Below are 25,334 nucleotides of genomic sequence, written 5' to 3' on the forward strand. Positions count from 1 at the left end.
CGAATTGTGAGAATCAACATTGTGGCGTATCCAGTGTCATCAAAGAACTAGTATTTTCGGCAAAACGGCTGATGTAGCGTTTCCTTCAGTCAACCCAACCGCGCCAAAAGTAGACATTCTGCAGCAGTCACTAAAAGCGCTGGTTCCAAAATTTGGTGGAAATTACGCCGCCTGGCTCAAATTTAAGGGTATATCCAAAGATCATCATCATACAAAGCAGCTGGTATGCTAGACACCTATGGCATATTCGTTTTTGACAGTGCACTACACCGGTGTAGTCGGTGCTACACTCATTCAAACTTGGGTGTAATCAGTCTATCTCTTTCTTTGCACTACACCGGTGTAGCACCAAGAAAAAACGAAAACGCCACTAGATTCCAAACGAAGGTAACGATGCCCCCGCTTGGATCGTTTTGTCAGACCGTTACAAGAATGAATGGGTCATCGTGGAGTCACATATCTGCGAAATGTTGATACTGAACAAGATGGCATCAAAATCTCACAAAGAACTGCGAGCTTCTGAGTGGAGCAACCTGCCACGTCGACAGTGTCCGCTACCTCGAGCAGGAAGTGACTGGAACATATGTTTGTGTATTTGATCATTTCAGCGCAAACGGACACGGTTGGGATCATACGAAGAAGGATTGATGATGTAGTCGAAGTGCAAGGACATAAATCGTGTTTGAAGCTCGAGGTGCCTCTCGAAATTCGCAATTATGAGATATGAGATCGATTTTTCAGCGGACAGTGCGCCAGCATTTCTAGACTCATCGTATGGGTCGAGTGCATCCAACCCAAAGCAATACGCAAACAACAAAACTAGATTCGCTCCACTTTGATGAAGCCTATGTTCGCAGCGGAATGAAAATAGAAGCACGGACTCCATCAACAACAATATTGTTGTTTGGTATAGTTTGATCAGGTCTCCTGTGTGGGTACTATACAATGTTTTAGTTATTGTTCGGAAAAAAATGCTCCTTTGTTGGCATTTCTGTTCCTTTTCGAGTCGAATCAGACCCCGAGATAATTACATGTGACGACTTGATTGATCGTAGAAGCTGGATTTCCGCCGGCTCCACTTCTCAGGAAAAAAAACGACCAGCTCAGTTTTCTCAGTTGAATTTCGATACTCAGTTGAGGAGTCTACGCAAAAAATTTGTTCATAGTATCTTGTTCCTTACAAATCGACAGCTTTGGATCCTGTTACAGTGACCTCCCGTCGTCTACAAGTTTCTTTAGCGTGCATGAATTGACAAAACAATCGTGTATGTTAGTCATGTAAAAAGTGTACAGAAGAGGACTTAGACATGAGCTCCGCGGGAAACCCATGTAACTAAACTGCGATGTTGTTAAATCGGCAGGTACTTTTAAGACAACAGATTCAGCAAACAGTTCTGAGAAAGAACATTGATAGAATCTGATTCAAAAGCCTCTTTAATATCCAAGAAAACTTCTCTCTTTGCCAACATAGGTCGTTTGAATTTCTTTTGAGAGTAACGTAAAACAATCGCTCGTTCGTTGGTCAATGCGAGTTGTGATCGGAGGCTGGTTTTATTGGTTTTGGAATGGTGATGATCTGCACTTGCTTGCACAATAACAATGAACCTCTTCGCAAAGTTTGGCATATTCTTCAGCAGAGCTTAAAAAATTGATATCCCTGCGTGAACTTGAAAAAAGAACAAAATTCAATTCATGCCCGCTGCGATGAATGAAATGTTTCTTTCGTCATTAGTTCTCCCGACCAAGGATGCAAAATGCCCACCTTTTCTGCGGCTGTATTTTTTCTGCCTACATTCTCATTTCTCTCTCGACGCTGCTGTCGTTCGCTGTTGCAGGACGCCCAGCGCTGTACGGCAGTCTGTAAGCAAAGCAGTAACATGACAAAGAAATACTGTCCCCAGTACAGCCACCAGACGCGAGCGGTACAGCTTCTCTTTCCTTATTTTACACTTTTTAATATTATTAATCTATTCAATATTTTCAATCACAAACGACGACAATAAATGCGGTTCGTTTACGACACGACCGGCATCAACGCTTTCGTGTGCGGGTCTCTCCCTTTGACTACGCAGAGAAAAGTGTACAAAGCGAGAGAACAAACTTTACTACGCCACACTCTCACCGAGCAATCGGAGTACAGCAGCAAAACAAAAATGTATTCTACTGCTCTACGGGAAAATGTACTCGGTTTGGCTACCGTTCTGGCACCCAGTCAAAAAGGGCTAGTTGCTGGCTAACGGGGGGCTATTTGCCAACTCGGATGCGCAAATTGCCCTTCAATTTGCCAGCAAATTGCTGGCAATTTGATGGCTATTTCAAATGCAACATTTGGGCGATTTGCCGCCGTCATTTTTCTGCCCCCCTACTCGCCTTTAAATTGCCCCCAAATCGCCCACGGAACGCGCTTTTTAATCGCTTTTAGTTGCCTTATTTGACAATTACAAATAATACTTATTTTCGGAATCATTATCTACTCACATAAACACCACCGAACTATATGAAGAATTAATGGTGAATATGATATTGCACACCAAGACTTACCACAATCTGAAGTTCCTTAGGAATTTGGATCAAAGATCGGGTTCTACTATACTTACACATGATTCTACAATTTCCCACATTAGTTGGCTTAATGAAGTGCACGAAACAAACAAAATTCATGCGAGAACATTCCAATTGTTAAAAAAACAATTTTAAGCTTAAGCCAAACATGAACCGCCATGTTTGAAAAACGCGAAAAACAACCAAGTCCATTTCAGCCGCCAGTAAATTTGTCTAAGTATTGAAATTGCCTTTAAATCGCATTCGCAAATTGCATTTGTTCCTAGGGCCAATTAGCACAGGCGAGTTGAGTCAAACGTCAAACTTTTTAAATCGCCTGACCATGTTCGTCCGCATTTTTTTCGACCGGGCAAGAGCTGTAGTGATGCGTCGCTGTAGCGGGCTGTACGGCTTGTGCAAATGTAAATATACCGAAAAAATTTAGGTTACCAGTAGCTTTGGCATCCCTGCTCCCGACACAGCGCATTCAGGTTCGGACATGTTCGGTTTCAGAGGCAAGCTGAATTTTGTTTCTATTCTACCTACGAGAGGGATTTTTCAACAAAAGTGCACCAGATAAAGATTACACAGTTTGCTTATCCTCGAAAATGTAAAAGATACCAACTTCTGCCTTCAAACTATCCACATAATATCAAATGAATGCTTTGGTTGGTGAAGGAATTTTCATTCCCTCTCGATTTTGATTCTGTCCAACCCCGGGGCGTTATTGTCGCATGAGAAGAGAACAGTTACGTTTTCTGTATCGGGACAGAGTCCAGACAGATCTTCTTGGGGAAAGCGAATATCCAACGGTTTGAATGTTCCACGTTCTCGTTGATACTGTTTCGATTATGTATACGCCGAACCGCACCGCAAAAAAATACTCATCGCTGTTTCTCTTGTTAACCCGTCAACGAACCGACACCAATAACAAAGTTGTTTTTCTAGATCCAGATGAATTATATAAAAGTCGTGGAAGTTTAACTTTATATCGGAAGTTAACCAAGTTTCACATAATCAAAAGCATCACATTTTAAACTGTTTAGTAAGAATTTGAAGTAATCGATTTTCGGGAAAACACTTCTGCAGTTCCACTGTAGAACAGTGATCAAATCCGTGACCTCGTTCGATGGCTTAGTCATCGAAGGACACGATCGCAAGGAGGGTCCATTTAGCAGCCAACTGCTTCAATTGCTTCGGGTTTAAGGTAGCACTTCCGTTGGATTTATTAGATGCTATTGGCGCACTCTCAAAGAAGAACCCCGTGGAACCCAAGAAGCAAGATTTGTTCTTTTCTTGAATTCCCCGGGTTAACAAAAGTTGTTTTCATAGAAATTTACGGAAAGGACAGATTGCGAAGCATTCACTAGCATTTCTTCCAGCGTTCTTTAAGGAGCGATTTTTACCGCCACGTTGCTTTTAGCAGATCATGATTGGCGAATATAACCCTCAATGAATACACTTTTTAGTACTTTGATGCAAAAGTCCTCATACCCTCCACAGCATTTGTCGCACCGCTTCTTATTGCCACAGTAAGCGGCCGTGTGATCCAACGTTTTGCAATTGCTGCAGCTCATAACCCGTGCTAGAAACAGGCGAACAGATAGACGAACTTTGTCAAGGAGGATATAGTTGGGAAGAGAAGACCCGGCGAAGATCAACCGGAGCGGGCCTGATAGTAACTAGTCTTATCCCCCTCGGTGTTTGGATAACTCGCCATCAATTTCTACGGCCTTTGGTGGTACGAAGAATAGCGTGAAGCCAAAAATACCTTATTGAGCAGACCAATCGTGCAATGTAAATAAACATTACCCATGCCTGAGTTGGAGGAGATAAGTATTGTACATCTATCAAAAAAGAAATTTAAATTTTTGTCAGAATTTAGCTAAATCGCTATTATAAGGTGAATTCTAGTGTACATGTATTAGTAAGAACAAGCTTTAGAATTATTTCTTCTCTTTGCTTCGAAATGCACATCAATTGCTAAACAATTCCAACGATCACCATACGGTTTGTTTCAAAATATGATATGAGTCATTTATAGCGGTAAGCTTGAATCTAGTTGGTACCGCCGCACGGTACTATCTTTGATTTTAGGCCCGAGTTTAGTCCGGCCTAAGACGTTAGTACCTGTCATTACAGAAATGGCTGCATCCTGAAGCCAAATGAAAACAGTGTAAAAGGCCGCCATGTTCCTCTTGCATACATCTCAATAATTTGAATCAACTTTTCGAACTTTATGTGCAATATTATGGCCCATGTTGCAAAAAAATCATATGAGTGCATGTAAGCAAGTTTTATCCCGTACGAAAAACAGGTGTAATCGAGTTTTAAATGCATTTTTTTAAATATTCTTTATCGTCCTATATCTAGAAGGTGCTACACGCTCATTTCAAAATGCCACATCGAAGAGTTATATTGTAGGTTAGCAGAAGTCGAATCATATTGAAAAAAACTGTCGAACGAAATTTTATAATTGGATTCAGAGATGAAAATTGTTTTCGTTCGTTAGTTTACCTATGGCTATCAAAATGAGTGAAGTTTAATTTGCTCACATTTTTTAGTCATTTTAACACGAGGAAAAGAATATATAATCACAATTTGTTCCCTTTTCTAGATTTATCTTCTCTCAAAGAACAACTTAAGCAAGTGGAAGTTTATTTATATTTTTACTGCTTTCGAAAGAGTTCAAAACTAAGATTGAATAAAAAACTGTAAATGAAGCCATGCCATATAGCCTAAGTAAAACTTTTAAATATGACGGCAAACAAACTGTTACAAATATTATCATTTTGATCGTTATTTAAATGTTATCGGAGCTTATTTGTATTGTTTCGTAATTTATAATTTTCTAGCATATCTTGAACGATTTGCATTTCCGCTGTAGTACAAATTTTCGTTTAATTCTTCATGATAGAACAGATATGCTCAGGGTATGAAAGAGCTGTGAAAGCTGAGACTAAACAGATGACTTGGCAAAATTACGCAAAAAGTTGAATACGGAAAAATCGCTTAAATCGTTTCGGAACTTAAGGGGGATTGTGTAAGGTATAATCGGCAAAAAATTGGATACTTTAATTTTTTTCGATGCAAAGATTGTCTTTTGAGTCTGACGCCACATCGAAAACTGTACACCATAACTCAAAATCTACTGGACCAAACGTTGAGACATTTGCACAGTTGTTTTTCACAGCATTTCACAAGTAGTCAAGGAAGCTTTTATTTTTTGGTCGATTTTCGATTTTTTCGTAGTACTTTGAAACCAAAGTCCGATTATTGCTAAAACAACGATTAACATGTTATTGTAATAATATTTAGCAGTTTGCAAAAATCTCTTGTAGTTGCCTGGGCAATGATGTGAAGAAGAAGAACTGTGCAAAATTCAGAACGATTGGTCCAAGAAATTTTGTCTGCATCCAGTATCAGGTTCAATTTGTAAATTTATAATTGTCAATTCATTATCAGACAGATGGGAGACTATAGGAAATAACTAATTATAATTTTTATTAATTAAAATTACTGGACTTTTGGTATTTCAGGCTTGATTGGGTAGTCGTGCTGATAATTTGAATTACTTCATTTTCAGCAAAGTAGGTCTGCCAAATTCTATATGCATGGTTAGTAGACTAGTTGGGTAGGATGGTATAATAAGCCACACCAGGCTAAAATTTCAGGTTTCCATTCCATGGACGACATAATTATCTGAAGCAAATAAATAATTTTTCTGGCATTTTTCATGTGTTGCAGAACAGCAACTGATACAAACTTTTCAAAAGATGTAAGCTTCCACTCTTTTTCTATAAGCATTTGATTTAATTTGGAGCAGTCAGATTTGGCTGAACTGACTACTAAGTGTAATGTTAGAGAAGCTCTTCAAGCCCTTGGAGTGGCTAGCGCCTAACATTACAACTCTATAACGTTCTCGATAGTATGCACCATTGTTAGAAAAATAACGTTTTAGTCAATTATGGATCTTAAATAATAAATTGTTTAAGCGGTTACTCCACTGTAAAATTTTAAAACAATCGATTTTTTATTTATTAGTCTAAAATGTGCTTTAGGATGTAAAATATGATATCCCAAAATATGGAGAACGAAAACGATTCAAAAATATACAAATCTTGACAAACATATGATTACGGCGTATAAGCCAACTGTCAAAATTCACTTTGAGAGCAAATTCTGGACAAACCGTTACTCACCAAGCACAAACGTTGGTAGTAAACGCAAGAGAAAAGTTTTCTCTTTCATTAACTGGTGTGAACTGTATTCAGCCAGTAACGGTTTGTCCGGAATTTCCTTTCAAAGAGAATTTTGACAGTTGGCTTTTACGCCGTAATCATACGTTTGTCGAGAAATTTTCAATTTTGCCGCAACGCTTCTTATGTATAACCCATGTGTACTGCAAACTTTACCCGCGTTTTTCTCGAAACCACTGGCCGGAAATGTAACTCGAACAAATGATTTTTGGTCGCTTTGAAATTTTCACAGTATATTCAAAATTGATTTCTCCAGTCACGTACGCAGGATTAAATTTTTTATTGCTTACCTTTTTATTGATTTTGTGTAGATTTTTATGACATTTTCTACGTTTTATCTCTCAAAACTGCACTGATTTTAAGCGAAATGGCCGCTTAAAATCAAAATATCGAAAAAATCCTACGTACATCGCTATTGACATAAGGAATCAGAAAAACTTAACTTTTTGGCGCTAGGTAAAAAATCACGGGAGATAGATTTCCGACCATGGACCCCTTCCAAAAAACGCTCAAGAAGTGAAAATGCTGCAGAGCCGCCATCTTGTGATGAAATTGCTCGAAAAAATATTTTATTTGATACAATACTTATGTTATAAATCCCATTCAACAAGATGTCGATTCACCATTTTATTGAGCAATAAAAAAATTCTCGAAATATTCAGACTATTAAATAGCATTAACAGTGAATTTTAAATTAACTTTATTGTACAGTTTTTTAACATAGCCGTGTATTGCTGATCAGAACGCAGCAATGCAAATGGCAGCATCATGTTACCGGAAGAAGACAAAATATGCAAAAATTTGTCATGCTTCTCCTGCACACATTTCGTTATTTTCAATCCTCTCTTCGGCATTCTTCTGGATAAATATGGCTCCCTTTGCTCGCAATAAAGATGGAAATAAATAAGCCAGTTTATCAGGTAGGAAAGACAAGCACTGTCGAACTACACTAATAAAATAAAATACCAATTAATGCGTCGAAAACTACGCATTTTCAATAAAAGTGGAATAACCCATTAAGTGGGTAAAGAGTTCGTATCCATAAATGAATACAGCTCTTGTACGTCAACCTGGGTATGCTTTACCCTTTATTTTTCGCAGAACTGTTACAACAAAACGCGTGAAAAATATCCAATCAATAGAATTATTTCTGAATTAAAAAAACATAAAATAACATACATTTCACATTATTGTCTACTTAACTACTTAACAAAATAAAACTGCCAACTGGATATATTTTTGGTGGCTGGATCTTTTGGCTGCTCTAAAAATGCCAAACTTGCGCATATTTGCAACATCCTCAGTAGTTTAAACAACCGTTTTTACGAGCATTGCCGAAATGTTCCGTTTCCGCCACGTACTCAGATGCAGGCCGGTAATTTGCAGGTTCCGCTACGAACCTTAGTTTGCAGGTAAACTCGCTTAAAATTTTTTTTAATGACTTTTCACTCATTATTAAGATCAGTATATCCATTGACATTATCTCATCGAGTAGTTGTGAAATGAATAAAAAGCACCCATTGAATTTCCATTCAAAGTGGATTTTGACAGTTGGCTTTTAGGCCTTAATCATATGTTTGTCGAGAAATGGGCAATTTGAATACTTAAAATGGGTAAAGTTTTTTTACCGTGTTTATCTACCCGATTTTTTTTTTTATTTCCTCGTTCTTTCCTTCTCTCTACACGCTTGATTCCAATTGCACATCAAAGGGTTACAGTAGGGCACATTTGGATAAATTGAGAGCAATTCAGATCAAAGTTGTTTTTGTGAATTAGAAGCAGAACTACAATAGGAATTGTTTTGATTCTTTTCTTTTTGCTTATCGCTAAGAGAATACGCGGGACCATTTAATTCGTTAATATAAATCGATAACATATTTTCACGAATTATTGCCCATATATCTATTGTATCAAAAATCAAAAAAAGTAAATAACGGAAGAAAATTATTGTTTTAGGGGATAGATCCAAACAAATGACAATTGGATATAGATCGTAAAATGCAATATTTTATGAATTTTCCTACACTCGTGGTTAGCAAATTAAATCAGAATGTTAACAGCTTAGAATTTAGCTCCACAAATACTCTAAGCTAAGAATAAATAATTGATTTTAAATATGTGCCATGTTCCAATAAGAATAAAAGCACATAAAACATCTGAACACAAAATATTTTGAGATTTATTGTGAACACAACGGTGATCAATATATTTATTTCGATTTTTGGCATATGCATCAATAGTTCTGAACAACCGGTACATTATTCCAAAACATTGCTTGAACCGCGAATCAGAAAAGAATACGACATAAATATGGAATACGTCATATTAAAATATTAATTAACTCTATAGAAATAATTAAACAGGTATAAGATTCTGTCAGTTGTTGTAATGATCATAAGTTAGTTTGAAGCAAAATTGCGTATAAACGGCACAAATAGTTACAGGGTGTTGGTAAAAATATATTACTAGGATGTTTTAAACTCTCATTTATGTTTTAATGTACTTATTATTTTATTCATAAAATCATAGAAATTTTGTTAGCAAATAAAATCGTTCCAATTTGTATTGATGCATTATAGAAATATATATATATATATATATATATATATATATATATATATATATATATATATATATATATATATATATATATATATATATATATATATATATATATATATATATATATATATATATATATATATATATATATATATATATATATATATATATATATATATATAATAAATATAACACTCGTGAATATAAATGATCATTCTGTCAAAGTTTAATTTTTTGTTTGATCTTTGTTTACTTTTTATTTAAACCTCGCTGAAAAACGTGTATTTTAATTCGCAGGCCTTCATTGATAATTAATCTTTATTTCAAACTTGTGAAAATTCACTTGAAACGAAAATAAATGTTCTCCCCCACGTCGATAGGTATCATGTTCAATTAGAATGACACTCACAGTTCATTTTAAATTCAAATTGAAATATTTTAACCAATATTTTAATCAAAGTTTAAAATCTCGACAAACATATAATTCCGGTTTTAAAGCCAACTGTCAAAATTCTCTTTGAAAGGAAATTCCGGACAAACCGTTACTCGCCAATCACAGATGTTGGCAGCAAACAAAAGAGAAAAATGTTCTCTTCCATTAACTGCTATGAACTGTGTTTATCCAGCGACGGTTTGTCCGGAATTTCCTTTCAAAAAGAATTTTGACAGTTGGGTTTTAACCAGTAATCATATTTTTGTCGAGAAATAACTATCATGGCACCAATTACAACCGATGGTTCAGCCACCTCTAACTCGACGAGCGCCTATTCAATTTATTTTCTTTTGTGCATATTATGTCACTACAAAGTACTGTACATCATCGGCCAACTTTCAACTATCCAACACGTTAAAGTTCTATGTTCAGAAACATATCGGCAACAAGTTGACAAAATTGTCTCAAACCCTATGGAACGATATATTTGACGAAGAAAAGCTATTTTACTGCAAGAAAATATCGGGATGAATTTACTCATTTTCTTTAACTTGAATTTGTTGTTTTTTAACATTGACGTGTAACGCAGATCAGAACGCAGCCATATAAATGACAGCATCGTTTGATTAAAGCTTACCAAATATTTTAGGCCGGTTTAAAAGTTAGTCCGGTTTAAAAACAGTTAGTACGGCTTTGTGCTTACGGCTATAAAGTGCTACCTGTGGAAGCGGTTGCCAAAATGCTAGTGTTAAAATCCGTATCAAAGGAGTTTTGACTGATTCTCGCTCTTCGTCTCTCTCTCCCTATTCTCTGTGAGTCTTATGAATTTCAATGTTTTAATAAATGCCGTGTACACTCAGGTTTTTTTACGCGTTTTTTCGCGGTTTTTACGAGGTTTTTTACGCGGATTTTTCAATTAACGCAGTTTTTGTAAAAATATTCCTTTTGAATGCAAAAGACTTAGAAGATTTTAGGAATGATGGAAGAGACGGGTCTGGAAGCCATTAGGAGGGCTTGCACCTCAACACTATGGGTATCTTTGGAATGGTCTTGACGAGTAGCTGCCAGAAATTGATTTCTGACGCCATTTTGAAATTTTAGATGGCGACATCCGGTTCACCGAAATTCCCGCATGAAACATCTGTGTAATCATCCGAAATATAAGATCTAATCATAAATCAGAAAAATGCAAAATATTTTTATGTGTTCATCCAGAAGAGTGCGGTGAGAATAGAAGTGAGAGAAGAAAGAAACGTATGTGGTGTGAGTTGGGGGTTTGAATTGATTCAAATTAAACTTATTGCTTAAGTTCAAGTAAATTCAACTGTTTAATTAAAACTATTTGAGTTATAGCGAATTTCGCTAAACTGGAAGTCGCCATCTTGGATTTCAAAATGGTGTCATGCGTCAATTCCTGGCACCTACTCGTCAAGACCATTCCAAAAATACCCATATTGTTGAGGTGCGGCCCATAAGGAGTCCAGACCCGTCTCTTTCATCTTTCTGAAAATCTACCAAGTCTTTTGCATTCAAAAGGACTTAAAATATTTTTGTAAAAGCCGCGTTAATTGCGAAATCCGTGTTTTGCCAAGAGCTTCGTTTTACTACACGGATTTTCGAATTAACGCGTTTTTTGCGCGTTTTTTTCCCCGTGGTACGCATCCCCCGCGTAAAAAAGCCTGTGTGTATTTTCATTTATAGAAATTGCTGTGCATTTATATAAAAAAAGGAAATGGCTGAAATTTTTGTCGCATTTTAATAGTGTCAACAAGTCAACTGTTAAAATAAACGTTCAAAAAAATTCTGGACGAACCGAATTCCCTCCCCTAGGTTGACGGGTTTGACGGTATTGCAAACATCATCACGCAGCATCTGACAAACAACGGCTTCAGGATGGTTATTGCATTACGCCTCGATAGTGGTGCATCGAGGAGACCGAGAGGACTTATGGGCCTTTTGTGTCTTCATACTCCGCATCAGCCCAAACTAACAGCCAGCCAACAGCTTGTGGACATTGGCGAGGCCGACTGACGGATCGCCGTGGATTGACCTGTGTTCTGTGGGCTGTGTTGCATTGTTCATTGTTCTACAGCTTAATGGTAAGGTTTGTGGGCACAGCTCGCAATGGGGGTCATTGCCAGTCAACTTCGTCGTCGTGCACAGGCCAATAAATTAAATAAAGAACGAAGTAGAAACCTGTTAGTTTTTGGTACTAGTGTACAATGGTTATGTGCTAGTCATATGTCTATCTGTGTGTGTTCGTCTCAGAATTTGTGAAAGCTGGGTCAGGGAATGGATGCAGAACTGGTGCATATGATAGAATAGTTGGTAAATCCAGTGTTCAATTTGTGCATTCGATACTATTCATTCGGGAAGATTGGATTGGATTGGACGTACGTGAATCATTCATTTCCGGTCAGCATAGCATGATTAAATCCTGTTTTTGTTGTAGTTCTGATAGTTTGCTTTTCCACTACCGATGTATACCAAAAATAATACCAGTCAATTTATACACTTCTAGTTAATCTCTTTGCATTTTCTTTCTTTATTTGGCATATTTCGTACCCTTTTACTACTATATCTTAAATTAGTTTCATACTAACACTCACTAACACAATTAATTGTATATTCTCTCATATACACTCACATTCTCTCCCATTCCAAATGTACAAACGTTCGTTTCCTTCGCAATAACACAAGCCTGGCTACAAACGCGAACATGCAATCATCTACACATATTCAAGCAAACCCACCACTCGCGCGATCATGAAACGGTCACGTCCGGAAGTCTACCCTCGGTTATAGAAGCCTAGACTCATACCTTCAATTGGAGCAATCAAACAATGACGCTCATACTCATTAGACAAAACGTTCCACGGCGATATGACCGGGAACTCTAGTTATATGGGAAAACTGACTCTTCTGGCATCTGTATCATACACTAAAAATTAAGCATCAGACTCACATTCCGCGCGCAATCATTCGAGAATACATGCGAATAGCCACACAATTATAACATCGAATTTATGCACGCGTAATTACACACATGCTAGCGCAAGCGACAAACACGTTAACATACAAACGCTCGAGCACTTCGCGATCACACTCTTGCGCAATTAGTCAGCATCCACGCTAACAGACAGATATGCAACCCTGGACTCGAACGCTAAAACTCACACCTTCCACGCACACACCACCACAGGACTCATAATTAGACTTTACATACAATGTCACACGCAATTATTACACGTTTTCGTCTGGCAACCGGAGGAAGTGCATCTCAAACGCAGAACTTATCATTTCAATGATGGTCTTGGATCTGCGTTGCCTGGCACCATAGCTTCGTCCGTCAGGCCAAAGATGTATGAAACCCGCTAGCCACCACCCTCGGCCCTAGTTGCCCATAAAGGGATAAAACAAAATTCTGGACGAACCGAATTATTCACTAAATATAGATCACACGGGAGGATTAAAGCGAAACTGTTCTTATATTTAATGTTAAAATTTGTGTTTGGCTATCAACAGATTCGGTGTTTCCAAGCAAAGTTTATTCAGACAGTGATATTTGTAATCGAATGATGATGATTATTATATTCATTATAATAAATCACAGGACAGCCAATATACACAATTCATTTTAAATGTAAAATGTTTATATCCATGATAATCCGATTCTTTCAAGGAACAAAGATCAAAACCATATTACTTATTTAGTAATATCCATGATTTATAGATAAATATAAAAAAGTGATGATGAAGATTTGAAACTAAACCTTTCGCTGGTCGTGAAGATTGTCGGTTTCGTGGATGATGTGGGGCTCCAAGTAGTTGGGGAATCATTAGAAGAGTTGGTCTACACGCGCAGGAGATTGATCAGCTGGTGATAACCTGTCATAAAACACAGGTGGAGAATATACCATCGACTTAATGCGTGATATAAAGAAGTTGCACGTGATAATCGATTGAATTTTATTGGTCACGTCGATTAAGCTTGTGAGAAGACGACAAGAGCGACCAAAGCTTTGGTCAGATTCATGGGACATCGGAGTGTATCAAGTGACTTTTAACTGCCCACGTTTCGACTCAATGCGAAGCGCAATGCTTGATATTAGCGGGGTAGAAACCATCCAATATAACATTTTCCACAGAATACATCAAGATTAAAAAAGGCACATTATTAATGGAGTCATTGTGTAAATTAGCGAAAATGGCGGGATGATCAAGCCAGTGATTGAATGGAACTGCGGGTAGTTGGCTTCGATGCACCGGAAGTGGGTCATCGAGGCGCTAGTATATGGGACGCCACACTCTACGCCAGACCGACCCTGACATCTGACCGGAAAGTCCGCGAACAGACTAGTTCCACTGCCGGGGAATCGAGAGCGGGTAGTAATCGGAGTGCCAGCGAACTGCATGCTACGCTCTATCCGGAACCGCCGGACCGACGCTTGCGCCTAGTGGTTGGCCCGTTCAGTAGGATTGATTCACCACCGATGATTATTCGCCTAAATTGTAACAAAACTGGGAGCTAAATGACTATCGAACATCGGTTTCGGGAGAAATTCTGCCGCCAAGGAATTCTCAGTCGATGTAGGGTACTCACTGCCGGAGACATCCGAATACATCAAAGACAAAGTTAAGTGCTACAGCTACAGGGCTCGTCACAAACACCCCAACCCCACCAACTGAAACCGCCCTGCACCAACTGCCCCGAAGAAAAATGTAGCCGGTCAAAGTAATTTTCTTTTTCAAAAACGAAATCAGAATAAATTGAAGTTGCTCAAAAAAAAAAAAATATTTTGCTCCTATTCACTCAGCACAGAAGCGAAAAAGAACACATTTCAATTTATTATTTCCACAAAGGTTAGAGCCATAGAGTATTCGCAAAACGTGTGACCAGGCGAAACGATCAATACAAGACTTCTAAAGTGGACAGAATTTTGTAATGCTAGCCACTAACACCTGTAAGTAGGGGTTTGCCCGCTACTTGGGTACTTATTTGCCCGGCGCACCCTTCTTTTCAGGGCGGCCTAGGTGCTCCTACCGGAATTTCGGATTTTCGTATAATAAACAAAAAAGAAAAAAAAGCAAACTAAATTTACCGACTTTTATTCTCCTCTCCTCTGTGCTGCATTCTGCCGGTGAAACTAATCAGCTACTTTTGGCGATGGGGGAAGGCGAAGGTTTATCCGACCGGCCGGGACTCCGACGGCCGTGTTCTCCTGCTGGTACCGTTGGCTGCTATCGCAGCGCTCCTTTCCAATCAGCCAGGGAGGTGAGCAAGGTTCTTTTGTTGGAACCTCCCTAGCGACGGGGCGATTAATCGGCGGGTCCACCCACTCCCCGTGAATGGCCCAGGTAGATACCGCAGTAACCTACCTCAGGGGGAACCTTTGTCCGCCCTGCTTCGTTCTCCTTGTCGATTAACTGTGGAGGAGAGCTAGGCTCGTTCGGTTGATCCTCCACAGTGAGAACGGTACTGGTGTCACTTGGGTCCTTTTTATTTAGCCGGGGAAGCGAGTGGCTTCTTAGCTGTTAGCTTCCCGTTCCGGCGACCCTACACCAGGACTTTTCACGAATGCCCGGACCACACACCGGCACTATTGACGGATTTAATTTGCCGTCGCACCCGCTCACTGAACTGAGTTACGGTGGCGGGAAACTGTCCCGAAAAAAAGAAACAAATTTGGGACGTCTGTTCCTGGCTGTGGTCCGTCACTATCTAACTCGATGGCCGCCTTCCGCACTCGACTATGACAAACCGCCAACCGCCTTGTCGCACAGCTGTCATCGGTGAGCAGCATAACCAACGCACACTTTTTGCAAGAGGAGAGCGGTTGCCTACCTAAGCCCTATATTACTAATTCACAAACGTAAAACAAAAATTATCTAACCTATCTGTACGAATAAAACCGTTCACAAACGCGAAAATGAACAAAAATTTGCAACTAAATGTGAGTGGTACCGAACTGGGACGGGACCTGCGGATTCGTGTTTTCTTATTCTTTATTTTTGTTTGTTATATCTTACTTTTTCGATTCACACACACTAATACTTGGTGTAGCTCAAGAAATGACATGACTTTTTTAAAGAACAAACAAGAATTGAACTTTCAATTTTTTTTTGTGAATCCATTATCAAGGTCCAAAAATTGCGGTCGTAGTAAAGCGAAAAATCCGGAGATGACTTTTCACCATTTTCCGGTGAATCCCGATTTGTGAGAACAGTGGGAGAAGTTCACAAGAATTAACGATCTCGAAATTAATGAAAGCACTATCATCTCCACTATCATTATTGATCTAATGATTAATTTATTGAAATATTTGAAAAAAAGTTAGCATTTACTTAATTTCAAATAGAATACTCCCCATATTAATCACTCTGAGGACAGCCGGTTCAATCTGACATTTGCGTGCTGAATCAATTTGACACGCGTTTTTTTTTCTTTCCGCAGGTCCCGTCCCAGGTACCCAACAGCGATGAGCATAATTTTACGTAAACAATACACTCTACGGAGTGTATACGCAAAAAAGGGTATATTTCCACCCAGTGCTAAATTGTTACCCTGAAGGGTTACACACCATATCATATACTTACTACTCGTAGGATTTTAAACAACATTTAACACTTCTGATAAAAGATTATTCGTAATTACAATAACTCATTTTGTTTTTTATCACAAATTGCAGTAAGCACAAAAAGATGCGCGCCTCCATCAGCATACCGAGCAGCGTAAGCACGGCCGAATTCTCGCGCAGTGTCAGTATGCCAGCAGATCGCCATATGAGTAAAACGCTCCATAGCTCAACCAGCTGCAATACCCCGACCGTAAATTCGGAAGCAGAGTAAGTAGTTTTTCTATCATCGCATCCCAAATAAATATTTGTTCCAAGTTAACGTTCGAAATAGGCCCCACCCGCCGTTCCATTAATTTGCTCATGTTTAACAATAGTTTTTTTTTCGTTATTGTGTTTCTGTCGATTTGTTTCTGTTCCTGTTCTGTTCATTGAACTCATCACCTTATACAAAACAATAACAACTACTACTACCACCACCACTGCGAGTAGCAGCACACCGCCAACATTCGCCTCAACGCGATCAGCCTCCATCCGGAAGAACAAACATCTCGCCCACCTGACACCGATCCAAATGCCCAATCACGTCAGTAGCATTGGGTGAGTACCAGTACCAGTCTTCAGTCTTTCCACACACGCATCTTCTAAAGGAGCAGATTCCGTCAGCGTCAATTTTCAATTCGTTGCTCACTCATTTTTGTTGGTTATGTTTTACCAAATTTCCTTTTCAATTGTTTTGGTTTATTTTTGGTTTGCATGTCGAATTAGATCAAACTTTATATCATCACTTTATTCCGTTTCGCAGGAACCTCGCCGAAACTCCTTCGTTGGAGATTGAGTCAATTGATCCAACGCCGGCAGGTTTCCAGCTGAATCGACGGAGCTCATCGGGCGGACTGCTATCACCTGAGGTATGAATCAATTATTTTCTCACCGTCCTATTAAAACTTGACCTACTAACTGCCCCGCTTCAGGTTGAACTCCTATCCAGCTCAAGCAAATCCCCACTGCTGAACGGTGAGGCAAACGAAAGCGACGGATTCTATCTGCTGAAGAAAGATTCCCAGCGGCGAGCTACCCTGCACAAGGTTCTCGATCATGACGAGCGCAAAATCTGCCAGGTGTGGATGGAAAAGATCGTGTTCGATCGGAAGGAAGCCGTCGTCATCAGTTTGTCCCATCTGGAAACACTGATCCGGGCACTGCGCACGTACATCACCGAGCAGAAGAAGGAACAGCTGGAGGCCGTGATCAGTGGGTTGAAGAAAAGTCTCGATTTCGATTCGACGGCTATCGATCATCTGCATCTGGCGATGTACTCGTTTCAGGATGCGGTCATAACGGTGCTGCGATCGCACAACATCAAACCGCACTGGATGTTTGCGTTGGACAATCTGGTGAAGAGTGCCGTTCAGGCGGCGATTATGATTCTGTCGCCGGGTTAGTTTGAGGCTTGAGATATTTGTGAAAATGGAATCTAATTGACAGTGGGGTTTTTTTTCACAGAACTAGGTCGAAACCTGGCTGGTCAATTCCGTAACGATGAGGATGATGACGACGACGATGACATAACCGGGCGACGAACAGCTGGTGGTAATGCTATTCATGGTGGTCATGGTGCAGCTATCGACGACGAAGATGATGATGGGGAGTTGTCTACTTCGGGAGTGGGTACCGTGAATTCGGTTACACTGGCTAAACCGGCTAAACTAAGCCGGTCGAAGGTGGTCAATGACCAAATAATGGCACTGAGGGCCGAGAACATAAGACTGATGGAAGATCTGTATGAATCTCACAAAACGTATAACGGGGTCTTCCGGACGGCCCTAGAAGGGCAGTCCACGGGTGTGGAAATGGTGCGTACGTTAGCTGCGCAGCTCGTTTCGGTTGCCGGTCGGTGCGATAGTCACATTTCGCAAGGGTGAGTTGTTTTGTTTCTTGGCGAAGTGTGTTTTTGATAAATGAAGCAATTTTATTCTAGGTATGCCAGTGACCTAACGGACAGCCCCGGTGTCGTAGATGAAACGGATGCTGCTAATAATAATTTTCTTCGGCCTCCCAATGCGCGCCTTATGACAAGGACCGGACATGATCGAAGGACACTGGTTCATGCTGGTCCGGCTTCTAATCTTCAAAATTCAGAAGTCGAGAGTGAACCGGATGCTAGATTGGATGAGTGGCTAGATCAACACGGATTCAATCGGATTATTCGCCAACTCATCCATGGGGAAGAGTTTAGCTACGATGATTTTCTCTATCACACGGATCAGGAAGATGTTCGTCGAATTGGATTAAAGTGAGTCAGATACTTTTTTTTTATAATTTACTAACTAATATTATAACCCCACAACAAGAATCGGCGTCGAGGTTCGGCTGTGGCGCGCCATTCGTGACCATCGAAACGCCCATTCTCGCGCACCCTGGTCTCCGTTTCCAGCGGACGGTGTTCCTCCAATTCTCTCCCAACCGTCAAACTCCTCCTCATCACTAGCCACGGTTCTGCTAACCAATGGGGTCGGAACGAACGATGAATTCCGACAGCAGCAGCAGCAGCTAAAACCGATCTCCAACTCGAGTAGTTACGATTCGAACCACTCGCTCGGGACGAACGCTTCGTCCGAGTATGATTCCTGCCCGGGAATGGATTCATCCTGAGGTAGTGAGGTTGCCACCACCAGGCGGAAGCGATCCGCCGATCAGGCTGCAACTAGCAATACTATACGAGAGAAAACCATGAGGCAATATAACCAGTGATTGCAGGCGAAGGCTGAGCCCAAGCAGGCACACGCACAGCTATATCTAATAGATACATATTTAAGGTAAGAAGAACGCTCCTCGTTACAATCTCACTCATGGAAGCAAAGCGTGACGAACCCGCGAATTAGTAGATTAGTAGATAGGAGAGCTGTACTAGGACGTTAGGCTATTAAAATTTCGTTAGGACGTAAGCACAAACATGTACTCGGAAAATCAACGACAAAAAGATCAGCGCAGCTTTCTTCGAAAGAGTTCCTTATTTTTTCATAACAAACAAGGTTTGTTATTTTGCGATATGTTTATGTTTCCCTTTAGAGTTTTTTTTTTCGTTTTTGGCATCTGAATCCGTTGATATTGTGAAGCGATATTTTGTAGATAGGAATAAGCTAAAATCTGATTTTGCTGCGCAATAGTAGCTTTTAGCAGTTGCCATATGTTTTTTCACCGTGCTTGTATATGTCGAAACAGACATAAATGGTGGCGTTTACAATAAATTGTGTCCAAGCTTGATGGTTGGTGCCTGCATACATAATTGTGTAACGTTCCACGTCGGTAGTTTATTGTTTGTTTCACACAGAACCGAGTGCAGATATCACGGTCCCTATAGCAACGATTATTGTGAAGGTAAATAATACACGTTGCCATAGCAACGAACGACAAAATTTGAAGATTAGATCGTAAGTAACAAAGAACGATTCTCTTTGGGGTCGTTTCGACATTTACTACTCAACTCTTTGCATAATATTCTAGTAATACCGGAATTAAACTAATTTCTTCAATCAAAGTCAAGAAAAAATCCATTTTCCACCGTGTAACGTGTTTTATTGTACTTTATTCCACTGAATACAATATCGATTCCACAGAGAAAAAACTGATCAAAGGTTTAGTTTAGATGTTTCTAAATAATACTCGTTCTGCTTCGATGCTCGCGCATCTAAGCTTGGGTACGATCAAATAAATTATAATATTAAGAAAAAACGGACCAACCGAGTCGGTTTAATAAATAAATAAGTTATAATAAACTCAGCGAAACACCATCATTGACGAATGCCACGGGCTGCCGAACTCACGACGGACAATAGGAGCCTTATCGGGTGAATGTCGCGATACGAACCGCCATTCTACTTGCCCAGTAGAATCTTACGGGTGGCTCCAAAGTTCAGCCCGGCCTGGGTTGCTCCCTTGTTGGAACCGGCCTGCAGTCCGATGAGTCCTTCGCCGGCACGCAGCTGCTCCTCGGTGAATTCACGGCGGTTTTCCTCCGACGGGCGCGGACCAAGGTACGGGCCGCGGAATTCCGGGTGGCGGTAGCACTGGAATGGGAAGGTAGGAAGATGTGTTTTAGTTTGTTGGTGAGAGACTTTTTCCGGTTTTTAGATCTTGAATTTAAGATTTTCGCAAGGTATTTTGTAAAATAAAACATCTGATCTCAAAATATTTTATTGTAATTTGATATGCTTTTGCAGAAAAAGTTGAAAAGGTGACATCCAGCTATCCGAGCTATATCCTTTAATGACAACATGCGAAAACCATCGTTTAAATGCATCAAGGTAGGCCTGGTAACCATCGTTGCAGAAAACTTCAATTCAGAGCAGACGCCGAGAGAAGACGTTTTTAAATAAAACTGTATATTGCTTTGGTTAGCTCATTAGGTCATCAGTCAAGACTATTCGCACGGATTTAAGTGATATTAGAAGTAATAACGAATACAAAGGTACTGATGGAAAAAAAACTAGGAGAATCCATCCATGTGACGTAGAGCTACCTCATGAAGTTGTTGTTCATCAAGGACGATTTGTTAGAGATGGTGACCTGTAAAAAGTCGCAAGTATCGAGTATAGCATGGCGGTCGATAGATGGGAAAGCCGTTTCTGATGAAGTAAAAAATGGTGCGTGAAATGTGGGGATAGGTTGAGAAATTTGGAATTTGGTCATTGAAGAATAGAAGTCATGTGTTACGCTTACAGCTGGACAAGGACAGTGATACGGTAGAATACGTTGTCATGGTGACGGAACTGGTTGGTCCTGCTGATTTTTTTTGTGTACCCAATTGGAAGTCAGTGAGTTGCTTGCCATCCACTAGGTTGGTGCCATTTTATTATCAAGTGTACACAGTTTCTATGACATTCTGATACCTGCCTCAATGCGGAAATGACGAAGCACTAAGAAAGCTCTGTAGACAATCGAAGAATGTCAGCCAAGCAAGAGAGACACTACCGGCGGGATTGTAAAAAATTGAGAACGACAAATTGGAACAAACTTTAAAACAGAAAAAGGAGAAAATCGTGCAAGACGAAAAAAATTCCGTTTTACCACATGAGTGGCGGAGTTTAGCGACAATGGGTGGTGTTTAGGCTCTAGCTCCACATCTCAGCCACTAATCGAACATCATAACTATTAGCCCGGCTATTGGTTATCAGGTCCTATCACAAAGAACTGTTTCTGGAACAATTGTGAACGAGGAAGCTGAACGGAGGAATGTAACATTGAAGTGAATTTTCTGCGTGCAGAAGCTGAAGGGAATCCTGCTGTCAGCGCGTAAAGATATATGGTGGAGACTCTACTGTTTACATTTCAATCCTTCCCGATGCAAGGTACTGAAGGACGGGCACGTGGTAGTCGTTCGTAATCAAAGGAGATACCCATATCAACTAAAGCAATATGAAGCAGCGACAGTAGCAGGGCACTTTTCAGCATTAGCTGCGGATGCTGTCCTGCGTATGGTTCGCACTGATCTTTGTGGTCCAATGGATGATTCTATCCCTAAAGAAAATCTATATGGTATGACACACTCCCGATATTTGAATCTACCCTCGGCACGATACTGTACCTGGTCCAAAGTTGTTTCCACTAAACCAGTATTAGAGTGATTATGTGGGTGAAAAGAGAACAGCCCTGACCTTTTACTCAGTAAGGGGAATGGGCGCGTTGTGCCAGTTTGGTCGAGGCACATTTTGGATTGTGAGCCATTGAATGCATGACGCGTAAAAGTGGCTGTGCCGATGACAATCACTGTCAGTGATCAATCGAAGATTTTGAAATGGAAACAGGTACGTCGTTAAATTTATGTTTAGTCTACATAGTCACAATTCGCCAACAGCTTCGGATCACCAAACTATAATATATTTAAAAGTACTTAATATTCAAGTGTTTATATCACAAAAAATGACTCCATATTCCTGTTTCATATCTGTTAAACCATTCTGAGTGGCCAAAATATGTTTATCTATACGTAACAGTCATCTTTTTTCTCTCTGTATCATTTTAATTATCATTTTTTGTTTGTGGAAAAGCGGACAAGTAATCGGAGAGAAAAAAAACCTGCAACAGATTACAGAAAAATCACATTCTAAGATTTATCATTTATAATCATTGCACTTATAACATAACGTAACATAACAATTCGCTCCCTCCCACTGATAGCCGCTGCATTTTAACGCTGTACCTAAATGTACCCCACCCCTTCTTTGGAGCCGTGTGAAGACGAGAATTCGGCATTTATCGACCTGGCACCTTAACCATGATTCAATTTAGAGTTCCTAGTAAGAGTAGGAAAAGATGGTATAGCCAGTTTGCTTATAGCTTTCGTGGGAGCAGGTGTCAAAGTTGGCGTGGAGTACATTTGTACCCCAGTGTACGGTTGCCGTAAGTGTTTCGTCAGGATTCGTTCTGTCCGTGCGCATGTGACTCGTGACAATACCAGTTTAAATACTGGTTGTTTTACTACATCAGTAACAATTGGTGTTATATAATCGTTTTTAATCATTTATTCAATTAATTTAATTTAATTTTGAAGTAGAAAAAAATCGTTCTCATTTTTGCTGATTTTTATTGTTTATTTTTTAAAGTTTTTCAAAAAAATGACTCGCAAGCATAATTTGCGCACAGTAACTGCTGTAACAGTAACGTTGTGTATTACCAATGTACTACTGGTCAGAAATATTTTCATTTCAATTTCCATCCCATTTCGTGGTATTTTTCAAAACCCGATTTTTAAACTTTTACTCTTCCAAATAATTGCACTTTTTCAAGAATATCGAAATTCCATTTTATACCGTTTCCAGACCATTCTTTCAATTTCTAGAACCATTTGATTTTTTCAAATCGGTTGAAAATTTGTAAAGTTATAGTAATTTTTATGAAATATCAAAACAGCGATTGTTTCATCTTTTTTTGTTCAAACCAATTTATCATTGATTCAATAAATTCCGTACTTTCACTTACACAGCTGTTTTTGCAATTAAAAAACGAAGAAAAGGATGCATTATACATATCTTTTGCTTGGATTTTTACCTGCGAAAATTGCAATTAAACGCGTGGGGTACATTTGTACCCCAGTGCAACGTTCTAGGGTGGAAAACGCAAGTGCAACGTTCTAGGGTTAAGACAGGAAGTTATAGGTCGTGATGGTGCTGCCATTTACCAATAACAGTACTACTGTTGACTGCATTTTGCGAAACATTTTATATCAATCCTGATTTATAACGTGTGGCGATCAAAGTAAGCTGTGTGCGCGAACCGAGATTTTTTTTTCATTTGACGTTTTTGATTCTGCATATTTCCTATGTTTTAATAGAGTAAGAATTGGTGAAGAATGTTTTTAATGGCATTTTAAAATAGCGGCGACTGCGTTTAAATTTCCGCTACAATGACAGGCCTGAAGTGAAAGCAAGAAACTCCGCGTTTATCTACGCAATGTCAAAGCAAATCCACCCAACATCATCACCATGGTCGTGAAGAGACCTGTCGATTGATTGATCCAGCTACGGTTTCATCGATTTGCAACCCGGGAGGTCATTCTGGGCAGATGAAATATTTTCCGACTTGAAATGAGTACGCTACAATATGAGCACCGCAGCAATCTCGATCCATTGTTCACAGAAATTTTTGCTTCATTTTTCTTATTCATCCAACTTGGATGCTGTCGCAGATTTAAACGATTGATACACGGTTCTCACGGCTATTTGTGTTGTATCGGGAAAGTCGCCCTACTCGCAACCTACACTCAAATGTAAATGACGGTATGTATAAAGAAAAATCCACTCTTGAAAGTAATGAAATAGAATATTATAATACACTAAATACTCGTCAGTTCCATGCGCACTTATTCGTGGCAAGGAATCGAAAGCTTGATAATAATACTGGTATAAATTTGATACTCGTATTATAATTGAACAGGGCTTGCCGACGGGAAAATGACATCGGAATGTACCGCTAGGACTTTATCATTCTGAAATGGGTCATTGGAAAATCGACAGAGCTAACACCTTCTACATCCCGAAATCAAATTGTTTGCATGCGGAAATCAAACCACATGCAGAAAACATTTTTTCATATTCGCTGCCGGCCAGTGGGATTTGGAAGGTTAACACACACAGAGTCGTAGCGTGCGGTTGGCCAAGTTGGCCCCCGCCAAGGGCGCACTGCCTCGGAGGGGCGCCAAAATCATGACCGACTTTATAATTTTTGTGAGGATAAATCTTGAAATAAGCTAAAATAATGTGTCAGTTACAAGTGAACTGAACAATGAAATAGAAGAAAATGTAAATACCAAAAGGTTGCAAAACTAATGCCGTTTTTGCTCGCGGAGAAACGGGGTTAGGTTCTAACTCCAACTACTGTTTCCCCACTTGGGGACCATCAGAATGCTACTCTTCCAAAATATCATGATTTGTCGTGGTGAGTGGTGTAGCTCTTTTGAGTTTTATGCAAAAGTGCATAAATCATCTTTAAAGGTAACGCTTTAGATTCATAAGACCCTAGTTCATATGGACTCTCTCATAATAGGCATACCTATTTCTCAGCATTCTCAATGCAAGAGTCATCCTCACGATTCTCGGTACAACAGCCTAACAGGTATTTTGTCCCGTCCAGTGCGATTTCCATTCAAAAACCTTCGCTTAATGAAGCAAAGGAATCTTGAAACAGCCAACCCCGTACTTCAGTAGATCCACACACAATTTCGAGTCGATGACCCCCCCGTCGATCTCAACTTTGTAGGCGGACATTTAGACGCGAAAGTGCTTCATACAAGCCTTGTCGTCATTAGCGTCATTTGCTTGCTTTAGACAGAGTATCAAAATTCTGAACTTATCTGGACGACGTTTTGGGATATCTGTCACTGTTGAATATGCCTGCGTTAGTTCTTTCAAAATCTTTACGATACCTAGCGGATTATCTTTTGTCCGAAAAAAGCTTAAATATAGT

At 39.7% G+C, this 25,334-nt stretch overlaps 2 protein-coding genes across 4 annotated transcripts in view; one reads left to right on the forward strand and one right to left on the reverse strand.

Moving 5' to 3' along the window:
- Positions 1-19,673, forward strand: part of LOC131686708 (mitogen-activated protein kinase kinase kinase 15) — a 39,853-nt gene extending 20,180 nt beyond the window's left edge. The window contains exons 3-9 of one of the 3 annotated variants that reach the window (XM_058970638.1): positions 16,485-16,640; positions 16,866-16,970; positions 17,176-17,281; positions 17,345-17,810; positions 17,877-18,291; positions 18,352-18,666; positions 18,725-19,673. In XM_058970638.1, the coding sequence (XP_058826621.1) occupies positions 16,485-16,640; positions 16,866-16,970; positions 17,176-17,281; positions 17,345-17,810; positions 17,877-18,291; positions 18,352-18,666; positions 18,725-19,025 (1,864 nt within the window). In that variant the 3' untranslated portion in view covers positions 19,026-19,673. Of the gene's footprint in view, positions 1-16,484; positions 16,641-16,862; positions 16,971-17,175; positions 17,282-17,344; positions 17,811-17,876; positions 18,292-18,351; positions 18,667-18,724 lie in introns of all 3 variants that reach the window. The other 2 variants (XM_058970628.1, XM_058970646.1) reach the window with 2 other exon arrangements.
- Positions 19,674-19,937: 264 nt separating this feature from the next.
- Positions 19,938-25,334, reverse strand: part of LOC131686732 (muscle-specific protein 20-like) — a 140,332-nt gene continuing 134,935 nt past the window's right edge. The window contains exon 4 of the mRNA XM_058970670.1: positions 19,938-20,440. Coding sequence (XP_058826653.1) covers positions 20,249-20,440 — 192 coding nt within the window. The 3' untranslated portion in view covers positions 19,938-20,248. The remainder of the gene's footprint in view (positions 20,441-25,334) is intronic.

This window comes from Topomyia yanbarensis, chromosome 1 (assembly GCF_030247195.1).
Source record: "Topomyia yanbarensis strain Yona2022 chromosome 1, ASM3024719v1, whole genome shotgun sequence".
NCBI lineage: Eukaryota > Metazoa > Arthropoda > Insecta > Diptera > Culicidae > Topomyia > Topomyia yanbarensis.